Source organism: Citrus clementina, unplaced genomic scaffold, assembly GCF_000493195.1.
Source record: "Citrus clementina cultivar Clemenules unplaced genomic scaffold, Citrus_clementina_v1.0 scaffold_9, whole genome shotgun sequence".
Taxonomy (NCBI): Eukaryota; Viridiplantae; Streptophyta; class Magnoliopsida; order Sapindales; family Rutaceae; genus Citrus; species Citrus x clementina.
The window spans coordinates 1309626-1328680 of record NW_006261964.1 but is presented as its reverse complement, the minus strand read 5'-3'; the positions used below and the strand labels follow the sequence as shown (position 1 = coordinate 1328680).

Below are 19055 nucleotides of genomic sequence, written 5' to 3'. Positions count from 1 at the left end.
TGTGAAGATTATTAAACAATTTAGTGGCTAAATAAGAAAATTGCTTAAGTGTCCATTTGTTAAAAAGTCCTTTTAACTCTTTCCCTTTTAACATTTTCTGCTTCTGTGTACTGTCTCACTTGATTCAAACTGTTATCGCCGCTTAGTACTCCTATTTCCCAGTATATTGTATTTGTTGAACAAACCAAGATTCGAACAAGGCAGCCACATGGTGGGGATCAGAGGCTATATGTACTTGGCTAGAGAAGTTGCTTTAGCTATGTCAGTCCCTCAATCCTTAAGCTGAAACTGCTGATGATTTGATTTCATCATGGTATTCATACGGTCTCGCTCTTGCTTTGCATACTAATAAAATAAATAATACACAGACAAAACCACAATTCCAGGGGGTGTTTTCTTGTGTTCTTCTGAGCTGCACGTACGCGGCACATATGGTTTAATAGTCTGGCTGCTTTGGATGCTTCTCTTTATTATTAGATTGGATTGGAATATTTTTCTATTTGATAACGAATCTGCTCAATATAATACAATATCTATCCCTTCAGTTCCAGCCGCGGCCCCTTAAACATTCCAAGTATATATGTGTGTGTGTATATATATTCTGTGAATTGTATCTCTCAAGTAGATGAATGCATGGCCTGCAATTTTTCAAGTATCCCAAGCCGGCTCGAGTTACTTGGTACATGTATACCACTCACTCTCTCGTTGTGGAACCATATTGACTTAAGAGTATTCATGGATGGTCCATAATCTAATAAGAATACCATCATTGTTATGCTTGCCATGTCCATGCTTGCGTAAATAAGACTTTCGTCCCAAATAATTTAATCATCATTTCATTTTTCCAATTCCAACATTTTCAAGTCATGCATCTATGTTAGGATCGCGAGTGTACCAAAAGTCTAAACTTTTACAATCCTACCCAATGGGTTAATTGAGCATATATAGTCAAATATTTTACTCTACCAGTCAAATATTTTACTCTTACCTCACAACTAAACATATATACAATAGAGAAATGAATCTCTTAAAAAAAATCTAAATTTGAAGTAAGATCCTCATAGGATTTAAATATTTCTAAACTTTTAAAATGCTTGCGTCGTCTGTCTATTAATAATAAATGTATTGTCGGGATTTAACTACTTTTAGGAAAAAAAAAATCCTTTTCATACTTAAGATTTTATGTAATAGTCTATTTCATCCCCACTCTTTAAATAATAGATCAAAACATCCTTACACCAATTCACCGTCTACTGTTGTTAACTAGTAATTCATTGAGGGTAAAATATGATTTTTTTTTAATTAAAGTGATACAAACTATGTTAAAATAATTTTTTACACAATTAAATAACACTACAAAATATGCAAAAATTATTAATTTATTTTAAATAAAATCAACGATGAAATAGTTTGATATAGCCTAAGCAACAAATTGTAATTAACACAATATCTTTAAATCATTAGAAGAAAAACTAAAAAATACATCTAACTTTTATTTGCTTGCATGTGCTGAACATCTTCTTAATCTTCAATCAATTTTTATTTTGAACTTTCCCACCACTTTTCTTTGACCATTATTATCTCTCGTAGTCCTTACCACTGTCTCCCAAAGTCGGCTCACAATGCAATTAGAGAGTATAATTATATGAACATAAAACTTGTGATTATTTTTTGTACTTAGATCTAGGGTTTATAGGACTTTCATGCAGCCAAAATAGAGAGAAGTGCAAAACAATTGCTTGAAATGGTATTTCTTATTTAGCGGGATTAGATAAAAATTAGTTTTAGTTATATGTCAAGTTTTATTTATTTTTTCTAATTTTCTCTTTAATGGAAAATCCTTTTTTGCCCTCAACAAATTACTAACAAACGGCATTTAATTAACGATGAGTTAACGAGAATGATATTTTAGACTATTGTTTAAAAAACAAGGATGAAATGAGCTATTATATGAAACCCTAGGAATGAAAAGTATTTTTTTCCCTACTTTTATATAAATATTTAATCTACCAGCAAAACAATCGCCAAAATTTTTCTTGAGAAAAAGTCGAATCACGAAAGAATTCTGATTTCTCGAACTGTTGGCCTCTCGATGGAGGAGAAAAATATTTTACCATCCTCCGATGGTATAGGTGGCAAATTAGGGGGAATCTACACTTTAATGTAATTAAATCATTATTTTCAATTTGATAGATACTGAAGTTATGTGGCCAAGTTACCACTTTTATCACCATTACAATCTTGTATCAAAGTCAGACTTAGAGATCAAGGAGATACAACTGGCAAAGAATTGTTGGTCACCTACCAAAGAGAAGGATCATTATCTAATAAGGAAAGCTTAATCAATCCTTATCACCAAAATAGCAACGATGACTTTTGCTTTTGTGTTCTGACTGCTATTCTTCATCTTCGATGAACATTGCTTCTGCTGCTGTCAATTTTGCATTATTCAAACGTCAAGATCACTTTAACCATTCACACTGCGTGCTGCTGCATATATACCTTTTTGCTTAATCTGCCCCCACGTTGCCATTGTAACCTAAGCTCTTCTTTTATGTTGCATCTTAACTAAAATCATCTTCTCTTTGCGCGATGATTACATGCTAGGCTTGAGGATATATTATATATATATATATATATGTTGTATAAAATTCGGAGTTCTAATTGAAAGGTCAGAGAAAGTTGGCAACTACAATACTATTTTTAGCAGTTGGGGATTAAATTTTTAGATACCAAATTCAAAAAGTACAGTAAAAAAATCTCTGGTGTCCAAAAGTTGTCCAAGTCATGGCTGCTTTAGCGGCACAATTCTGAAAGTTGGCATAGAAGCATCCAAAGCAACAACCCAGATCAAAATTCAAGACTATAGCCGCCTCGCTATTTTATAAGTCTCAAACTGTTTTAGAAATAGACACATGAGCTACCTTTTGTCCATGAATTTTGTTACATTATAATTCATTAATCTTAATTGTCACTATAATAAATAATCTTAAGAGGGGATAAATGAAATTCACTAACAGAATGGAGTCTAAACATCTATTATATTTCTCAAAAGAATATATAAAAGTCTTTTTTTTTTAAATAATAAAAAATTGTAAGAATCTAGCTGTCTATCCTTTTTCCCTTATCAATATTGCGCATTACTTACGGCCAAAAAGGAACAATCGAATCAACCAAATTTCATATTCAAATTATAAAATCAGAGTCGCGGATTTGTTTTGAAAATCTGCGGGGCTCTATACAAAAAGGGTAAGTATATTTTTGGGTCTAAACCAGCTGTAGTTTCCACTACGGACCAAAGCATGCTATAGTTTTCAAGAGAATGCATGAAGTTTGATTCCAATCACGAGAGAGCATTTCGCTGCTTTGATTCCGTGAACCATGCACTGCATTTGCACGTTGGTCATGCCCATTCCAGCGCTGCAAATCGAAATTGAAATAAAAGTTCATTTATATTATAAGATCCTATAGACCCACCTTCTAGAAATTTCACTGGTCAAGTCTAAATTTGGTGAGCGAACCCAATCATAAACAAGAGTAACCATCAACCATTTTTCATATTATGGTCGTATTTAGAATTAAAGTGCTGCAACATAAAAGCTACAATTATTATAGAAAAAAATTGTAATTATAAAATAAAAATTGATATATAGTATATAGTAAATATAATGTTTACATAATATTTTAATAAAATTATAATAAATATAATAAATTTTTCATTATATAAGTAAAAAATCATGTTAGCATACATTTCAAGATATAACAGATAATTTTTATCAACCACTTAAATAATGTTGTATCTTTTAAGTTACAATTGCCCAACCTCAATTCTAAACAAGTTTAATAGCGTGCAATATTGTCTATTGTTTAATTGATCTAAAAACTTCAACAATAGGGACTGTTTACACGGCGTTTTAATTAATTTACAACTTCAACAGCAAGGATAGGCTTTGTAAAGGGCCTACTTATATTTTCAACTTTAGGCTCCCCCCTCCATTCATTGTCACAAAATCGCATTATTTGTGCATACTTAAATCACATATAATAAACGAGTTGCTCATACAATAATAGCGTGCAAAAATTGTCGTATGGTGTGGTTTTCCTGTCAATACCATTCACACGACACTACATAATTGAATTGAGCCGCTGCATAATTGAATGTAGCCGGTACATAATTGAATCTGCCATATTCCGGATGAGTTGCCCATGTTATAATATCAACGATTAGTCGCCATTTGAAGGTGAAATTACTTACCAAATCATGTAATTTTTTTGGGGTTCCATTAACAAAACAAAGCATATATATATGATAAAATAAATGATGCCCGAATAAATCGAACTACTCCCTCTCTCTTTCTCTTTCTCCTTTTATAATCCCCTTTCTTTGAGTCTTTGTTGTGTAATGCTCTGTCAAGTGATTGATGCCAGGCTAGCAATTTGGCCATGATTGACGTGGGCCCCGCCGTAAGCCCTACTCCTCCCTGTCAACCCACATGCGGTCTCAATACCCCATGCACTATCTTCACTTATTTTATTCTTGTTCACCCCCCAGTCACCCTGGGTTCCACCAAATCTCCATACCACCACCGCCCGAGTCCTCCTACGTGTCCAAATGGGCAGCCGCTGTTTCACCAAGCTTTGGTACACCCACGTGTCGAGTTATCACTGCTCAGCTTATTTTGTGTCCGGTCAGTAATGAAATCTCAACATAAGTAACTGCTCAAAGTTTTAGTAATGTTATGAACAGTACAAGGACAGCCCACAGACACACTGATGAAGGGCCGTTTCAAACAAATTTGTCGGCGAGAGACGTTAACAATCATATTGAAATAAAAAGGGGAAGTTGTTTTTAAATTGACAATTAGTATTATTTAGTGGCAATTAATTCTTTTAATTATTAATTCCCTTATTCTCTCTTTGCACTTACCATGTTTGATTTGCATGGGGAGCTGTCATTTCCAACAGTGTAAGTGCATTAGTGTGTATTTATTTTGCTTACCATATAATTATTTTAAGAGTCAAATAAAAATTAACTTATGGGTTTAGTTATTTTTTTTTTTGGTGTCATTCATATATAATTAATGCTTCATGGTATACATTCTTTGCACAAAAGCTGTTTAAGTTTTTGTGGTGCTTCTCTTCGTCTTCTTCTTCTTCTCCTGCTCCTCCTCCTCCTCCTCCTCCTCCTCTTCTTTCTTTCTTTCTTTTTCTCTTTTGCAGTTTGGTGTTTTTGGCTTCTCACTGTTCTCTTCTTGTCTCTTTCGTCCACTGTTTGCTGAAGCTTGCGACTCATGAAGATGCCAGTAAGTACGTTTTCCATTTTCATTTCTATTTTTTCGCTTTTAATTGCCAAATCAGGTTCCTTTGGTGGAAACTTGATTGTTTTTTTATTTCGTTGTTCTTAGTTGTTTCCAGAACTTGAATCTTTTTTTTTCCAATGTGGGATTCTTAGATTTTGCTATTATGGAGTGAAATTCAATCTTAAGTTTCACATGAAAGTGATGCTTGATGGGGATGATGTGTGTTTTTTTTTTTCTTCTTCTTGGCTTTTGTGATTTTGAATGGTTTTAATATTCTTGCGTTCTGGAATTCTTTGTTGCTCTTTGTTCGCTGTGCTTTTGAAAACAGTTTTGTTTTGCTTTGCTTTCATTGGAATCTATCCTTTTAACTTTTCACGAAGCTGTTTCCAGCTTTCTTTTGGAGTTACCAAATTATAGTTTTGGTGCCTTATTGGTTCTAGCAACCGATGATTCGCTCACCATTTGCTCTCTTGCCGTTTTACTAAAAGTAGAATGTTCGGCTTTCACAGTATAGTCAAACTTGTGTCTTGTGCAATTATGTGATCTATCTGGTACACAATCATATGCTAATTCCTCTTAATCTTGTTAATGGAGTTTGTGTGTGTTTGAAATTATGCTGAGATTGGACTGCCCTTGTTGGTTTATTTATTTTTTTGTTGGTTGCTTTGTTGCAGGTGGCATTGCTTCTGCTGCTGGCATTGTGCAGTGCTATCTTAATCAATGGAGAAGTAAGTGATGGACAATGTGATGATCAACCTACATTAGACCCAAGACCGCATAGTGTGTCAATTACTGAGTTTGGTGCTGTTGGTGATGGGAAAACGTTGAACACACTTGCCTTTCAGAATGCCATTTTTTATCTCAAGTCCTTTGCCGACAAAGGAGGGGCACAGCTGTATGTTCCTTCGGGAAAGTGGCTCACTGGAAGTTTCAATCTTACCAGCCACCTCACCCTCTTCTTGGAAAAGGGTGCTGTCATTCTTGGATCTCAGGTACTTTCCTTTTTTTTTGCATCATCATGAACTTCTGTGTAGTAAAATGCTTCTGTTGTTACAAAATAAGCTTGAGTTATTTGGTTGGCCTTTCATTTTCATACACTTTTCCCTCCCTGCTTAGAATCCATCTCACTGGGACGTTGTGGATCCCTTACCCTCATATGGTCGAGGGATTGAACTTCCTGGAAGAAGATATAAAAGTTTGATAAATGGGTATATGCTACGCGATGTGGTAGTAACAGGTATGTTTACCTCTAATTTTGTTTGGTGTTTTATTCATTGCAGTCCTAGTTGAATTTCTCTTATGAATTATCCTATGTTCTGCCAGGTGACAATGGAACGATTGATGGTCAGGGCTCTGTTTGGTGGGATTGGTTCAGTTCTCAGTCCTTAAATTACAGCCGTCCTCATCTGGTCGAATTTATATCATCAGAAAATGTAGTGGTCTCCAATCTTACATTCTTGAACGCCCCAGCATATAACATACATCCAGTCTACTGCAGGTATGTTGACTAGAATGATGGGGTTTCCAATTCCTATGCTTTGAACTTCAAACTGATTTCTTAATAATCAGAGGTATGTGATGCAGCAATGTACACATTCAAAATATATCAGTCCACGCTCCACCAGAATCGCCATATACTGTTGGCATAGTTCCAGGTTTGTGAAAACTGATTAGATTCCTTAAGCTGTTATCCATCTATAATATATTCTGCTAATCATTTTGTGCCTTTCTGTTAACTTTGAAATTATAACCTCTATACGTTTTGTGGTGGTTTAGTGCAATACAGTAGAAATCTGGCAATAAAGTGGGTTACTGTCGCTAGTGTATATGGCATAACCATATACACTATATACAGGCAGGCTTCACTCACATATGTTGAATTGAGTGAATGTTGATGTTAACATTTATGCTAAGGATCAAATTAGATTACGGTTTGCATTTATTATAACCAAACTGGATAGCCATATCTTTCAACTTGTTTATACCTTCCTGGTGTATCAAACTTGTAAGGAAATAATTATGTGGCAGGATTTTGCTGTCTCATGTTTTCTCATTGTGTTTTCAGATTCTTCAGATAATGTCTGCATCGAGGACTGCATCATCGCCATGGGGCATGATGCTATTTCTCTAAAGAGTGGTTGGGACGAATACGGCATTGCTTATGGCAGACCAACCACAGATGTACACATCAGACGGGTCCTTCTTCAATCATCTTCCGGTTCTTCAGTTGCCTTTGGTAGCGAAATGTCTGGTGGCATATCTAATGTGCAAGTGGAGAAGATTCATCTATACGACTCATTAAATGGTATTGAGTTTAGAACAACTAAGGGCAGAGGTGGTTATATCAAACAAATAGTCATATCAGATGCTGAGTTATATAACATCAATGTGGCATTTGGTGCCTGTGGCAATTGTGGGTCCCACCCCGATGACGACTTTGACCCTGATGCACTCCCAGCTATAGATCAAATCACTTTCAAAGACATCATTGGCACCAACATTACTATAGCGGGAAACTTCACAGGAATTCAAGAAGCTCCCTTCGCCAATATATGCCTATCAAATATTTCCCTATTGATCAATCCTGGCTCATACAATTCTTGGGAGTGTTCAAATATTCATGGATCCTCAGAGTCTGTGTTCCCGGAACCATGCCCGGAGCTTGAAAACTCATCCTCGAATTCTTCTTCAACTTGCTTTTCCCTCATCAGGTATTATGGTAGAGCCTCATTCTTGTGATAACATTATTACCATCCCTTCGAACCAAAAAAGAAAAATCCCACTCGGAAAGGTCAAATTCTTCTACCATTTACCATCTCAAAAACTAGATCAGATTCTTTCCAATAAGACAGCATGTCTGGAATATTTGTTTCTTCATCACCGTCCAATATTGCATTTTCATATGTTCCAATCTCTGCAGATTATATTTATATGTACAGCTTCATTTCTTCATTCATGTGTAAGGAAATTTTTGTTAGCGGTGGCACAATCCAGAAAGGGGACGTGGGATTTTTTTTATTTATTTATTTTCATTTTGGTTGTGACATTTCTAAACTGGAGATCTTTCTTTGTTCATAGGGCGGTCTGGTGCAGTGTAATTTCATTGTAAAATCTTTTATTTGATGTGGATTGATGACAAGTTGGGGTGAAATGGTAGATATGAAAATCAAAACAAAACTTCATTTCATTTGAATAAGAGATTCTAGTTCATTTCATTTGAATAAGAGATTCTAGAGGTGCTTTCATTTTTTGTATCACATCTTGGCTCTCAAAATCTTTGCATTACGGGTCGTGGTTTTGATCCTCAGATTATACCTGCTTGTTGGAACATAAAAGATAAAATGTTCATAAGATGATATGGAGTATGGAGTGGTGGTATGGTGAACTCTGAGCTGATTAGCTTCTCCCAATCAGCGCCCGTCAATTTATACTTGATTTACGAACCGCTAACTCCAATTTAATATTATAACTAATCATATCAGTAAACGACTTTAAGAAAATGCAATCATAATGTTGAAAAAGGAATTTGGTTATTACTCAAGTGATTTTTGAGGTAAAAAAAATTAAAATTAAAAAGTCAAGTTATATGGCTGAAAATCAAGAATAAGAGTACGAAATTATGGGTGTGTTTGAAATTGAGGTGATGTAACTTTTAAGTTATAGTTATGAAAAAAAAAATGTGACTATGAAATAAAAATTAATAATATGTAGTAAATATAAATTTTAAATAATAATTTTAATAAAATTATTAAAGATATAATAAATTTTCTATTATACAAGTGAAAAATCATATTAACATAACTTACAAGATACAGTAGCTAGTGTTTACCAAACACTTCAGTGATGTAGATTAAAAGCTACGGCTGCCCAACCTCATTTCCAAACGCATCATATATCTTAATTATAAACTAAATCAAGAGAAGGTTCTAATTCATGAACGGTTTTGTACATTGCCTCAAGAAAATACTTCCATACCTCTTTGAAATAAAGAGAAGAAATAAGATGATTTGTATGTAATTCATATCTCGTTAAACGAAATAAAAAGAGGAGGTTCCGCAATGGGATTTTATTCTGTTTTAAGGGTATTTTGGTCAAAACGTTTATTAAAAAAGTGCTAGTTATTTGAAAACGAGTACTCAGTAGGCCATATGCGCAAAAGTAGCTTAGCCTTTCTCTCCTTCGGTTCTTCTGCTGCAGGCGGTTTCAAGTTTCAATTGGTTTAGGGTTTTACAAATAATTAAAGCAGGGTTGTGCAACTGCAAAGCAATTGGGCGTCAGAAGCGGGAAAAGAGAAAATGCACAAAAATAAGCAAAGAAGAGATATGGAGACGAAGGATGAAGAGATGGACTTCAGGAAGATTATGAAAGACATCGAATTTCTTGGTATTTTTTTCTTTAATCGTTAGTAAATTTGTATGCTGAGACCGTAAATATTCAGTCTTTAAGAGTTTGAATCGTATAATAGACAACCGTATGAAGTAAAACAGCATGTAAGTTTTTTTTTTTTTTAAAAAAAAATTATAATTGAATTTGGGATTTGGGAGACTCAGAGATTGGGATTATAGTGATTAGGTCTCAAAGGCCGAAATTTTTTTGTCTAGGAAATTGAGGTATACTTCTGCTAGATGGCTTTGTTCATAAAATCTTTTCCGATTTTCAGCTCCAAAATTTTCACCACTACCTGTACTTGACTACTTGTAGCTGTATTGTTTCCCACATAGGCTAGTTAAGGGTTGGTGTGTGTGTAGACATATAAACAATGTGTTAAGCATACCAAAACCCAGATGATTAAACTTGAAGTTGTTTAATTGAACTTAACGCCTATATGTTTCTATTGAATCCAATCTCATTGTCTGGACATTTTGTGACCTTCTGTTGTTGCTTTAGTATATATTGTTATTATTTGCTTGTGATGTAACAGAATTTTCCTCAAATGTCGTAGTTTTTGGTTCACTTAGATGTTCTGCCATTTTAGGTTCCTCGCATATGTCATGGAAAGAGAGGAAGGAGCTAGAGAACAAAAGGGTTGTTTCTTTAGGTGGAAAGGTATGAACTCAAAATGCATGCCTCCATGAAGGCACTTAAATATTTTATGTTCCTAAGGCTACAAAAATATCTTTGTTTAATATTCATTCATGCTTTTCCTGTTAACAGGCTTCTAAGAAGCAGAGACTACCACTAAGTGTAGCTCGAGTGCCCATGAAGAGACAAAAGGAAAGAGAACAGAAAATGCAAGAAGAGGTGATTGATTTCTTCGCTTTTATAATCATTCGTTGCAAGACAGGCGGGACTTCACTGATAACTTTTATCTTATAGAGGGCAATTCTTGGACGATTTGGGGCGAAGTTTGCTGGCCCTAAAAGAGCAACCGAGAGACGCAAGCCTGAAGATAGGGTGCTGAAGTCAAGCGAAGGTCATTTTAGAAATGGTGTACTTGATGTGAAGCATCTGTTACGTCCGGGGCCATCAAGAGATACTGAATCTAGTAAACACATGGGTGGTAAGGGTGGTAATAAAGGGGGAAAGAAAGGAAAGCAAAAGAACCATGGCAAGAATAAAGGCGGTAAAAAGAAGCGCCATTAGGCACATCTAACTCATAGGGCATTCACCATAGGAGATCTGGCCCCATAATCAGATTTGATTGTAGTTCCACTGAGTTTGAAATTTTGATGTATGGTTTCAATTTTGTTAGCTGTATTGATTAATGTTTCCATTTTTATTGCTTTGACATCTAATTAAGCTGATAAAGCATACCGTGATGAACCATAAATCTCCTTCTGTTACATAAGTGCAATTGGAAGTTTACAAAGACACTTTATTTGATCCCAATTGTGAAGAGATTCATTTGCTTTGGAGTTGGAATGAATAATCTATTTGTGTGTAAGAAATACACATCACAAGATGATGTACTTCCTGTTCACTACAATGGACGGTATTCTGCCTCCGAGGGGGTCCCAACGGTTTAGACTTGAGTAGGTTGAAAAAGAACATACAAATATACAATCTTGACAAGAGCGATGTTCGACAGATTATATGACTTATGCTCCTTTAGGTTTTTTAAATTTTGTTGGCTGGCGAAACTACCGAGATCAATGTGTAGTTGTTAATTGTCTCTATAATGAGTAGGGTCGCTACACGAAATTCTTCATTCCTAACTCAGACAAATAGCGGATTCATGGCTCCTTTTATTCATTATATGTAAGAATGAAATCCTCGTTTCCCTTGCTTGGAACTCTTACGGGAAATGTAAGTATATTTGCCACCAGCATATTATATCTTGGAGGCATCAGCTGCTATCCGGTTCAACGCAATGGCAGTCTTTGAACCAGATGGACGACCCAAATGCTTGTTGATGAAATCCCCAGCCAACATTAGCTTCCTCAGATCCACATTGGTTTCCACACCAAGTCCGCTCAGCATATACACAACATCTTCAGTAGCAACATTCCCGGAAGCACCTTTAGCATAAGGACACCCACCTAACCCGGCAACAGAGCAATCCACTGTGCTTATCCCCATCTGCAGGAACAAATTAGAAACTAACATTTTGTGCACACGATGAATTCTTAAGTCTGAAACTGATATATTAGGCTCAGTAAGTGCTGATTATTAAAGATAAGCAAATGTAAAACAAGGTTTGGCATGCATTGGGCTTACTTGGAGGGATATTAAAATGTTTGGAAGAGATTGCCCATAAGTGTCATGAAAGTGAACGGCCAGCTTCTCAACAGGAACAACAGCCATTACAGCTTCAAGCATGGGTACAACAGTACCTGAGATAGAAAAGAAGAAAAATAAACTTAGGAAAAAGCATGTAATTTGGGAACCCATTCAACTTGAAAAAATATATATGATATATAGGCTGGTAAATATGCACTCCCCAGTGCAAAAGAAAAAGAGCTAAAACCCAAAAAGAGTTTTTCAGCATATTTTTACCAACTCCAAATTGGCTGCACCTCATTCAATTCAAACATATTTGTGCCAAGGAAAACAAAATGCAGTTAGAAGATTACCTGGTGTACCAACTCCAATTGTATCCCCCAGAGAAATTTCAAAGCAACCCATATCATGAAGTTCTTTTGCCACATATGCCACTTTGGATGGAGGAATTGCTCCTTCCACCGGACAGCCAACAACACATGATACATATCTAAAAATCAACGACATTCATTATATAAGTCCCAGTAAAACTTATAAGGCATATGGATTTTGTATAATAGAAAAGCATTCATACAAGAATGAGACCAGAAGATACATTGGAAATGACAAAAAGGGTTCATTTAAGTATGAAGAATAACCCAGAAAGGGGAAAATAGAGGGGGAGAGGACATACCCACGAACAGGGATTGACAGATCTTTAGCAGCACGAGCGACAGCGCGATAACGAACAAGACTCTCCTCAATGCTACAATTGATGTTTGACTTCGAAAAAGCCTCGGAAGCTGATGCAAAGATGGCAACTTCCTTAGCACCAGCTGCAATGGCAGCTTCAAACCCCTACAGGTAGACCCGCAAGTTAGAACTGATCACACTGGCATGACACTGTTGAAATAATATGGATCTCTGTAGAATGACCTTTAAATTAGGTGTGAGAACTGGCAATCTAGCTCCCTCCAAATCACGGACGGCCTCCATTACATCCCTTGCATCTGCTAGCTACAGAAAGGGAAACTTGATCCATGTAAGTCATGTGGACCCTAACTGGAACTCTTACTTTCATCAAACAAGAAAAACGTGTAATAAAGCAGTGAGTTTCATACTTTCATGCAATAAACTACAACAAAGTACTAATATATAAAACACCAATACATGTGGAAGAGTGTCTAAGCAAATGCCACTCTGAAAGAGAGTTTTTCAAAAGATATCAAAGTTAATTTGTTAACTGGTAAACATAATCTTTATCAACATGCAAAATATGACTTGTTTGTACCGATTAACGGAGAAGAAAAGAAAATAAAAAAGTGAAAGTGACAATATCAACCCAATAATGTGAAGCGAGAATTTACCTGAGGAACCCATTTTGGAGAGACAAAACTTGTAGCCTCAACAACAGGTAACCCAGACGATACTAATCTGCGAATCAGTTCCACCTTTACACCTGTGGGTACAGTATTCTTCTCATTTTGCAATCCATCTCTCGGACCAACTTCTACTATCTTCACAGACCTTGGTATACCTTTCAAAAACTACATCACCCAAAATATATACATACATATATCAGTATTTAGCTCAGAGAGAGCCTTGCTAGATGAACATTTTCACAACCCTCCTAAAACTCCAAAGAAAGAAAAGAAATAACAATTTTATGACAATTAGTAAATCACCTTATTTGTTATATCTCGTATGTCTTTGTCATTGCAATTGGAACTATATATATCACAAGCACTTCCAAACATCTTGTGGTTTCTTCCTAAGCTTACAGTTCTACGACTGAAGGAGTCACCATGAGACATGTCCCTTGTATGTCTTCTCCATGGGAATGCCTCTCTTGTATATTCGTCATACTCTTCACTGCATGTCAACAGAAGTGTCAATTTATCACAGACGAATCCTTTTGATAAAATGATGATAATAGGCAAGAAATACATCAATCCCCGGTGATATCAGAGACGCAAGAAGCAAATAAGGAGCTTGAGCAAGTAGAAAAATTTCGCCAATAGTTTTAAAAAGTCTTCACGATCTTCAAATAAATTTCAAGAGACATCAATGAACGTATATACCAAAAGAATCATCCAGTAATGGCTGTCAAATTACTCTACTACATTTTCATTCTACTAGAGAACTAGATAACTAGAGACAAAAAAAGGGGCAAATACTGACTAAGAATATTAAAAGAAAAAACCGTTGCATTATGGTGTGCGCATAACATTTCTTAAGATGCCCACCTACATTGACACGAAATGAGCCAGTCTCCTAACTGCAAAGAATAGAGGCAATATCACACTTACTCATAACTGTTGGAGGTGCTGCAACTGCTCCCCTCAATCCAGCAGCTCCCCATTCCCATACCATCCCCACTAGGCCTGCAAGCATTGGAGGAGAACCTCTGAATCCTATCAATGGTGCTCATGCTTGGCAGCTTGTCAAGACCAAGTGGCTCCTCCAAGCTTGACATGATGGTGAAAGATACGCTGCAGTTTCAAACAAAACTCAAGTATCAGCAACGAGGGAGTAGCCAATGCCTAAAAGCTAATATTATAGAAGTTGACATCTTGAATCACACCAGCATCGATTCAAATAAGCAAATGATCCAATAAAACAATATGAAAGAAATTGAATTAAACAACGTGTCAGAACAGCAATTCTTCCCGATGCATTTGCATAATCCAACGAAATATTTTAACAAGATTACAAAAAGAGCGCATCTGATCAATGTCTAAGAAGATGTACTACGAACTGAAATTATAATGAACTAAAGAATTCAAAAGAAATTGAAGCTTAAAACAACAAAAACCACCTTCAAAACCTCGGTTTGGTTGATGAGAAAACCAATCAAAAGAGAAATACTGTTTCTTTTGTAAATTTATAAAAAAGAAAAAAGAAAAAAATAGTTGAGCTAATTAAGCGGGTCTAATTTCATTTCAATTTGTTTCAGTTTCTCGGTAACCGAACAGAGCGAGTCAATAAAAAATGAGAATTAAAAAATAATGATAAATTAAAAAAGAGGAGAGAGAGAACAGACCTGAAGTCAAAATTAGGGTTTCTGAGAATAGAAAAAGGAAGAGACTTTAGAATTTGAAAGAACAAAACAAAAAAATTGGACGATTAGATAGATGGAAGGAGGAGAAGAAGAGGAAACATAAAGGAATGGGATTCGTTGGTGTGGACTCTTCTTGTAGGTTACAGTTACAAGGAGGCGCTTTTTGTATTTTTATTTAATTATTTATTTTTGTGATAATTTTTGAAGCAGACACACAGACATGAATTGAATCGCCAGCCAGCATTGAAGAGATGCAGGAAAGAACGGTGGTGGTAGGTAGGTAGTTTTCAGTTAGAAGTTTGGTCACTTTCTTTCCTTTCTTTCATTTTTTTTTTTGGAAATTTTTAACCTTTGATATTTTACATCCCACACCTAATAAAATTGACTCATTGGACCGTGTTCTTAATTTCGTTATTTTTTTAGTTAAGTTTAATTATGGAGGGGTAAAATTAAAAATTTGATAATTAAATTAATTTTAATGAAAATTATCTTTATTGCAATTGAAATAAAAGTCTTTAAAAAATTAAAAGAAAAATAATAGTAGTGATAATGTACATGTAAAAAAATTTTTTTATTGCAATTAAACAAACCTTTAAAAAAATTAAATGAACTTAAAGTTTTGTTTTTTTCATATAGAGGGGCATTTTTTGTCATTTAATCAAAAGTAAGACAGAACTATTAAAAATAACTGAAAAATTAACGAAATTAGGGATGCGGTGCAATGAGTCAAATTTTTTGGGAACGCTGTGTACAATGTTAATTCGTTTGGGGTAGTTAAAAACTTTCCTTTTTAATTAAAATTGTTCTTTTTTTAAAATTAAAACTATTTCCCTCATTGGAAATCTGAAATATAAAAAAAAAAAATCCAAAACACTAAAATATGTGATGCAAATTCCGAGTGTCTAGGAACTAATTTTTTTCTTTAATTATAATAATTGTAATAAGTCCAAAAATATATGTGTTTAGAATGAGTTGGATATATTACTAAATATTTGAAAAAAAAATCTGTGCATGTACAGAAGGCGATTCAAATTACTTTGCACAAAAGTAAAACAAATGGCTTACCAATGTATTAATAAGTTGTTCAATTCTCTAACCCCTATTGAAGTGACAAAAATTTCCTTAGTGTTAGAATAATATGATGAAAAACTAAATCGTAAATTGGCCATTTCAGTGAGGATAATACATTAATACTGTTTAATAAAAAATTAACAAGCTATGTCTGTATTTGAGAATATATAAAAACTTAAGGACTCAAATATTAAGATACTGTACCTCTTTTTTATTTTTAAAACAAGATTAAAAAATTATTGTATTTATAATAAAAATATATAACAGTGAAAGAAATAATATTTTTAATGGGCAGGTACAAGAATACCGACTCCATTGAAACATATGCTCCGCGTTTCAATGAATATGATTTAAAGGGTTGTCGCATTAAATTTGTCGATTTCGGGCGTCATTTATATTGTTGACTGGCCAGTGGCTAGCATCCATGAATTTTCTAGAAAGGTGCTGAGTCCATTTCGCATTTGGTCAAGTGGTGGGGAGGGATGGCAATAGAGAGGGGAGGGGAGGAGAGGAGATAAATCTTTCTGTAATCATCTCTGATATTTTATGTATGTCTTTGTCTCTTTTTCGATATTTTATATATGTCTCCGTCCCCTCTCTATTCCCGTCAAAATTACTTGAGAGAATCATTATTCCCTCTCTGAATAATAACAGGGGATCTCCGAGGGTTCTCGACCTCCGAATAACTAATAATTTTTTTATTTTCGATTTTGAGTTAATCATATTAAAATAATAAATTCAAATAAAAATAAAGTTTGAAATATATCTTATATTAATATCTATTACAAAAGTCACATACATTAAATTAGTAAGTAACGCAACATATAAGGGATACAAACTTCTTTTACAAACTATCATGAACAAATTAATAGTTTAATACAAAATTGTTACAAATAAAATTGAATTTAGATTCAAAATTAACTTTTTCAATGGTGGTGTGGGCACTTTATAAATGTAGACTATTCCCTTTACAATACAATAATTAAGTCGGAACAAATCAAGAGCAAATATTAAATTAGATTAGATATTAAAATTGTGATTCGTTGTGGGCAATTATAACATCTAAAAATAATTTAAGTTTAAAATATTTAAAGAATATTAAAATTAAAACAAAATTTTTGGGCTAATAGAATCTACCCGGTCTTTTTAATGTCCTAAATAAAAATTTAGGACTTTAATTAGTTAATTAGGCCTAAAAGTTTAATAATATAAATATTTTGATATTTTTATTTTTACCAATATTTATAATTTTATAATTTATTTACTAGTAATTTTAAAAAATTAAAATAAAATAAAAAATTAAAATGGGGAAATGGGTAGGGGACAGGGATTCCACCTCATCCCCGTCCCCTCCCCGAATAAGAAATTGGGTAAAAAAATTTCTTCGTCCTTTCCCTCAATAAGAAATTAGGTATAAAATTATTCTCATACCCTCCCCGAATGGGAAAAATCCCCGAGGGTACCCGTCCCCGTGGGATTTTTGCCATCCTAGTGGTGGGTGCCTGACAACAGTTGTTTTCTAGTAATAATAACAAATGGTTCCCTGATTTTTGAGTTTTTTCATAAAGAATCTAGTTTGTTGCGATAATGAATGTTTGACTCCTAACTTAAGTTTTAATATTTCGTGTCATTTATCTTATTGGATGATAAATTTCATAATTATTAAAACTATTTAACCACCGTCTACTAAATGAATATCACATTAGTTAGGACTTACATATTAAAATATCTAATATTACTCAATTCGTCGTTAGTTTTATCAAATAAGTCTCTCACTAAAATTGACCCTTATGACATGTCTAGTTTAAAAGAATGAAATGAGAGGAGAGGATAGAAAAAGAGAAAAAGGAAAAAAAAAAAGAAGAATAAGAGATGATTACATGTTAAGCTAAATAAATAAAATTGAGATTGACTGTATTTTTCTTTCGTTTCTCTATTCTTCTTTTGTATACATTTCTCTCATCTCATCTCATTTATTCCAATCAAATATGCACTTAGTATATTAAATTTTAAACGTCTAACACAAGGATACATAACTCAATCATTGCAATTAGTGTCGGTGCCTATTTGATATGAATAGACAAACTAGCTCGTTATTCGAAATATTCAGAAACTCTGGACTCAAATGTTATTTATATAAATCCACTAAGAAGAATTGAAAGGAAATAAAACCTCCGGTCACTTAATGCCACATTTTTTTATTTTTTATTTTCTGGTACAAGTGTGCGGTGACTGTTTGCATTGTCGCAAACAATAGACAACGTGGGAACACGAAAATTAGAGCAAACTTATGGTACTACAATTGTACGGTACCACTGTTAGATTCAATCATTAAATTTAGCCTATAATTGTCATTAGAATTGAATTCAATGACTGGATTCAGCTGTGGTACCATACAACTGCGGCACTATAGCTAAACCCCGAAAATTAATACAATGTAATAATGCCCACAATTCTGAAAACTCCTAATAGGTGTGGACCGAAATCTTATTGCCTCCTGCCGATTATTAAACTAAAGGTGAATACATGAGATCTACGTAATCAACATAGAGAGATTATTTTTTTTATGAGAATTTGTTATGCATACTACAATAATATGAAACAAATCCTTTCATGGTACTGTTAATTTGATTCCTGTCTTACGACATTAGACCAAAAAGAAAAAAAAAGTTGCTAATCCTTATAATTTATTGGTCAAAATCTCTTAGTTAGAATTTTTTAATATCCATCATCACTCATGCAACCCGTTTAATCAAATGGCATATAGATGTACATTTTTTAGAGAATTGAATATTATTTCTTTTTTTTTTTGGGGGGGTGGGGGGGGGGGGGGGGGGAAAAAAATTGAACTTAAGTCATGAGATTAGAGAGATGAATCATCAAGAATTTGTGTTAAGTTCTAAATGATTGAAATGAATCAATCTAGAAGGCCGGTTAAAAATACCATTTTAAAAATCCCAAACTCCAAAGAATATTTTTGAGAG

At 34.2% G+C, this 19055-nt stretch overlaps 3 protein-coding genes across 3 annotated transcripts; 2 read left to right on the top strand and 1 right to left on the bottom strand.

Moving 5' to 3' along the window:
• The first annotated feature begins 5184 nt into the window (after positions 1–5184).
• Positions 5185–8485, top strand: LOC18033194 (probable polygalacturonase). Its single transcript, XM_006419418.2, has 6 exons — positions 5185–5303; positions 5975–6292; positions 6417–6537; positions 6624–6798; positions 6885–6955; positions 7366–8485. Exons 1-6 carry the CDS (start codon positions 5292–5294, stop codon positions 8037–8039), a joined length of 1371 nt encoding a protein of 456 aa, XP_006419481.1. The 5' UTR covers positions 5185–5291; the 3' UTR covers positions 8040–8485.
• Positions 8486–9457: 972 nt separating this feature from the next.
• LOC18033216 lies at positions 9458–11290 on the top strand. The gene is made up of 4 exons (XM_006419417.2): positions 9458–9683; positions 10276–10346; positions 10455–10541; positions 10617–11290. Exons 1-4 carry the CDS (start codon positions 9596–9598, stop codon positions 10881–10883), a joined length of 513 nt encoding a protein of 170 aa, XP_006419480.1. The 5' UTR covers positions 9458–9595; the 3' UTR covers positions 10884–11290.
• Positions 11227–15329, bottom strand: LOC18033228 (hydroxymethylglutaryl-CoA lyase, mitochondrial). The gene is made up of 9 exons (XM_006419414.2): positions 14983–15329; positions 14249–14431; positions 13625–13811; positions 13307–13486; positions 12876–12956; positions 12634–12797; positions 12314–12450; positions 11958–12073; positions 11227–11819 (listed from the first exon to the last, which is right to left on the bottom strand). The coding sequence occupies exons 2-9, from the start codon at positions 14413–14415 to the stop codon at positions 11571–11573; spliced, it is 1281 nt and encodes a 426-aa protein (XP_006419477.1). The 5' UTR covers positions 14416–14431; positions 14983–15329; the 3' UTR covers positions 11227–11570.
• Positions 15330–19055: the final 3726 nt, after the last annotated feature.

Bases quoted from the DNA above. Each gene is read 5' to 3' on its own strand.
- LOC18033194 (XM_006419418.2), top strand. The intron at 6,799-6,884 runs GTATGTTGACTA...TATGTGATGCAG, and splicing joins ATACATCCAGTCTACTGCAG to CAATGTACACATTCAAAATA. The intron at 6,956-7,365 runs GTTTGTGAAAAC...TTGTGTTTTCAG, and splicing joins TACTGTTGGCATAGTTCCAG to ATTCTTCAGATAATGTCTGC.
- LOC18033216 (XM_006419417.2), top strand. From the start codon at position 9,596: ATGCACAAAAATAAGCAAAGAAGAGATATGGAGACGAAGGATGAAGAG. The intron at 10,347-10,454 runs GTATGAACTCAA...TCCTGTTAACAG, and splicing joins TTGTTTCTTTAGGTGGAAAG to GCTTCTAAGAAGCAGAGACT. The intron at 10,542-10,616 runs GTGATTGATTTC...TTTATCTTATAG, and splicing joins AACAGAAAATGCAAGAAGAG to AGGGCAATTCTTGGACGATT.
- LOC18033228 (XM_006419414.2), bottom strand. From the start codon at position 14,415: ATGTCAAGCTTGGAGGAGCCACTTGGTCTTGACAAGCTGCCAAGCATG. The intron at 13,487-13,624 runs GTGATTTACTAA...TGGGTGATGTAG, and splicing joins TACGAGATATAACAAATAAG to TTTTTGAAAGGTATACCAAG. The intron at 12,074-12,313 runs GTAATCTTCTAA...TTTCTATCTCAG, and splicing joins AATTGGAGTTGGTACACCAG to GTACTGTTGTACCCATGCTT.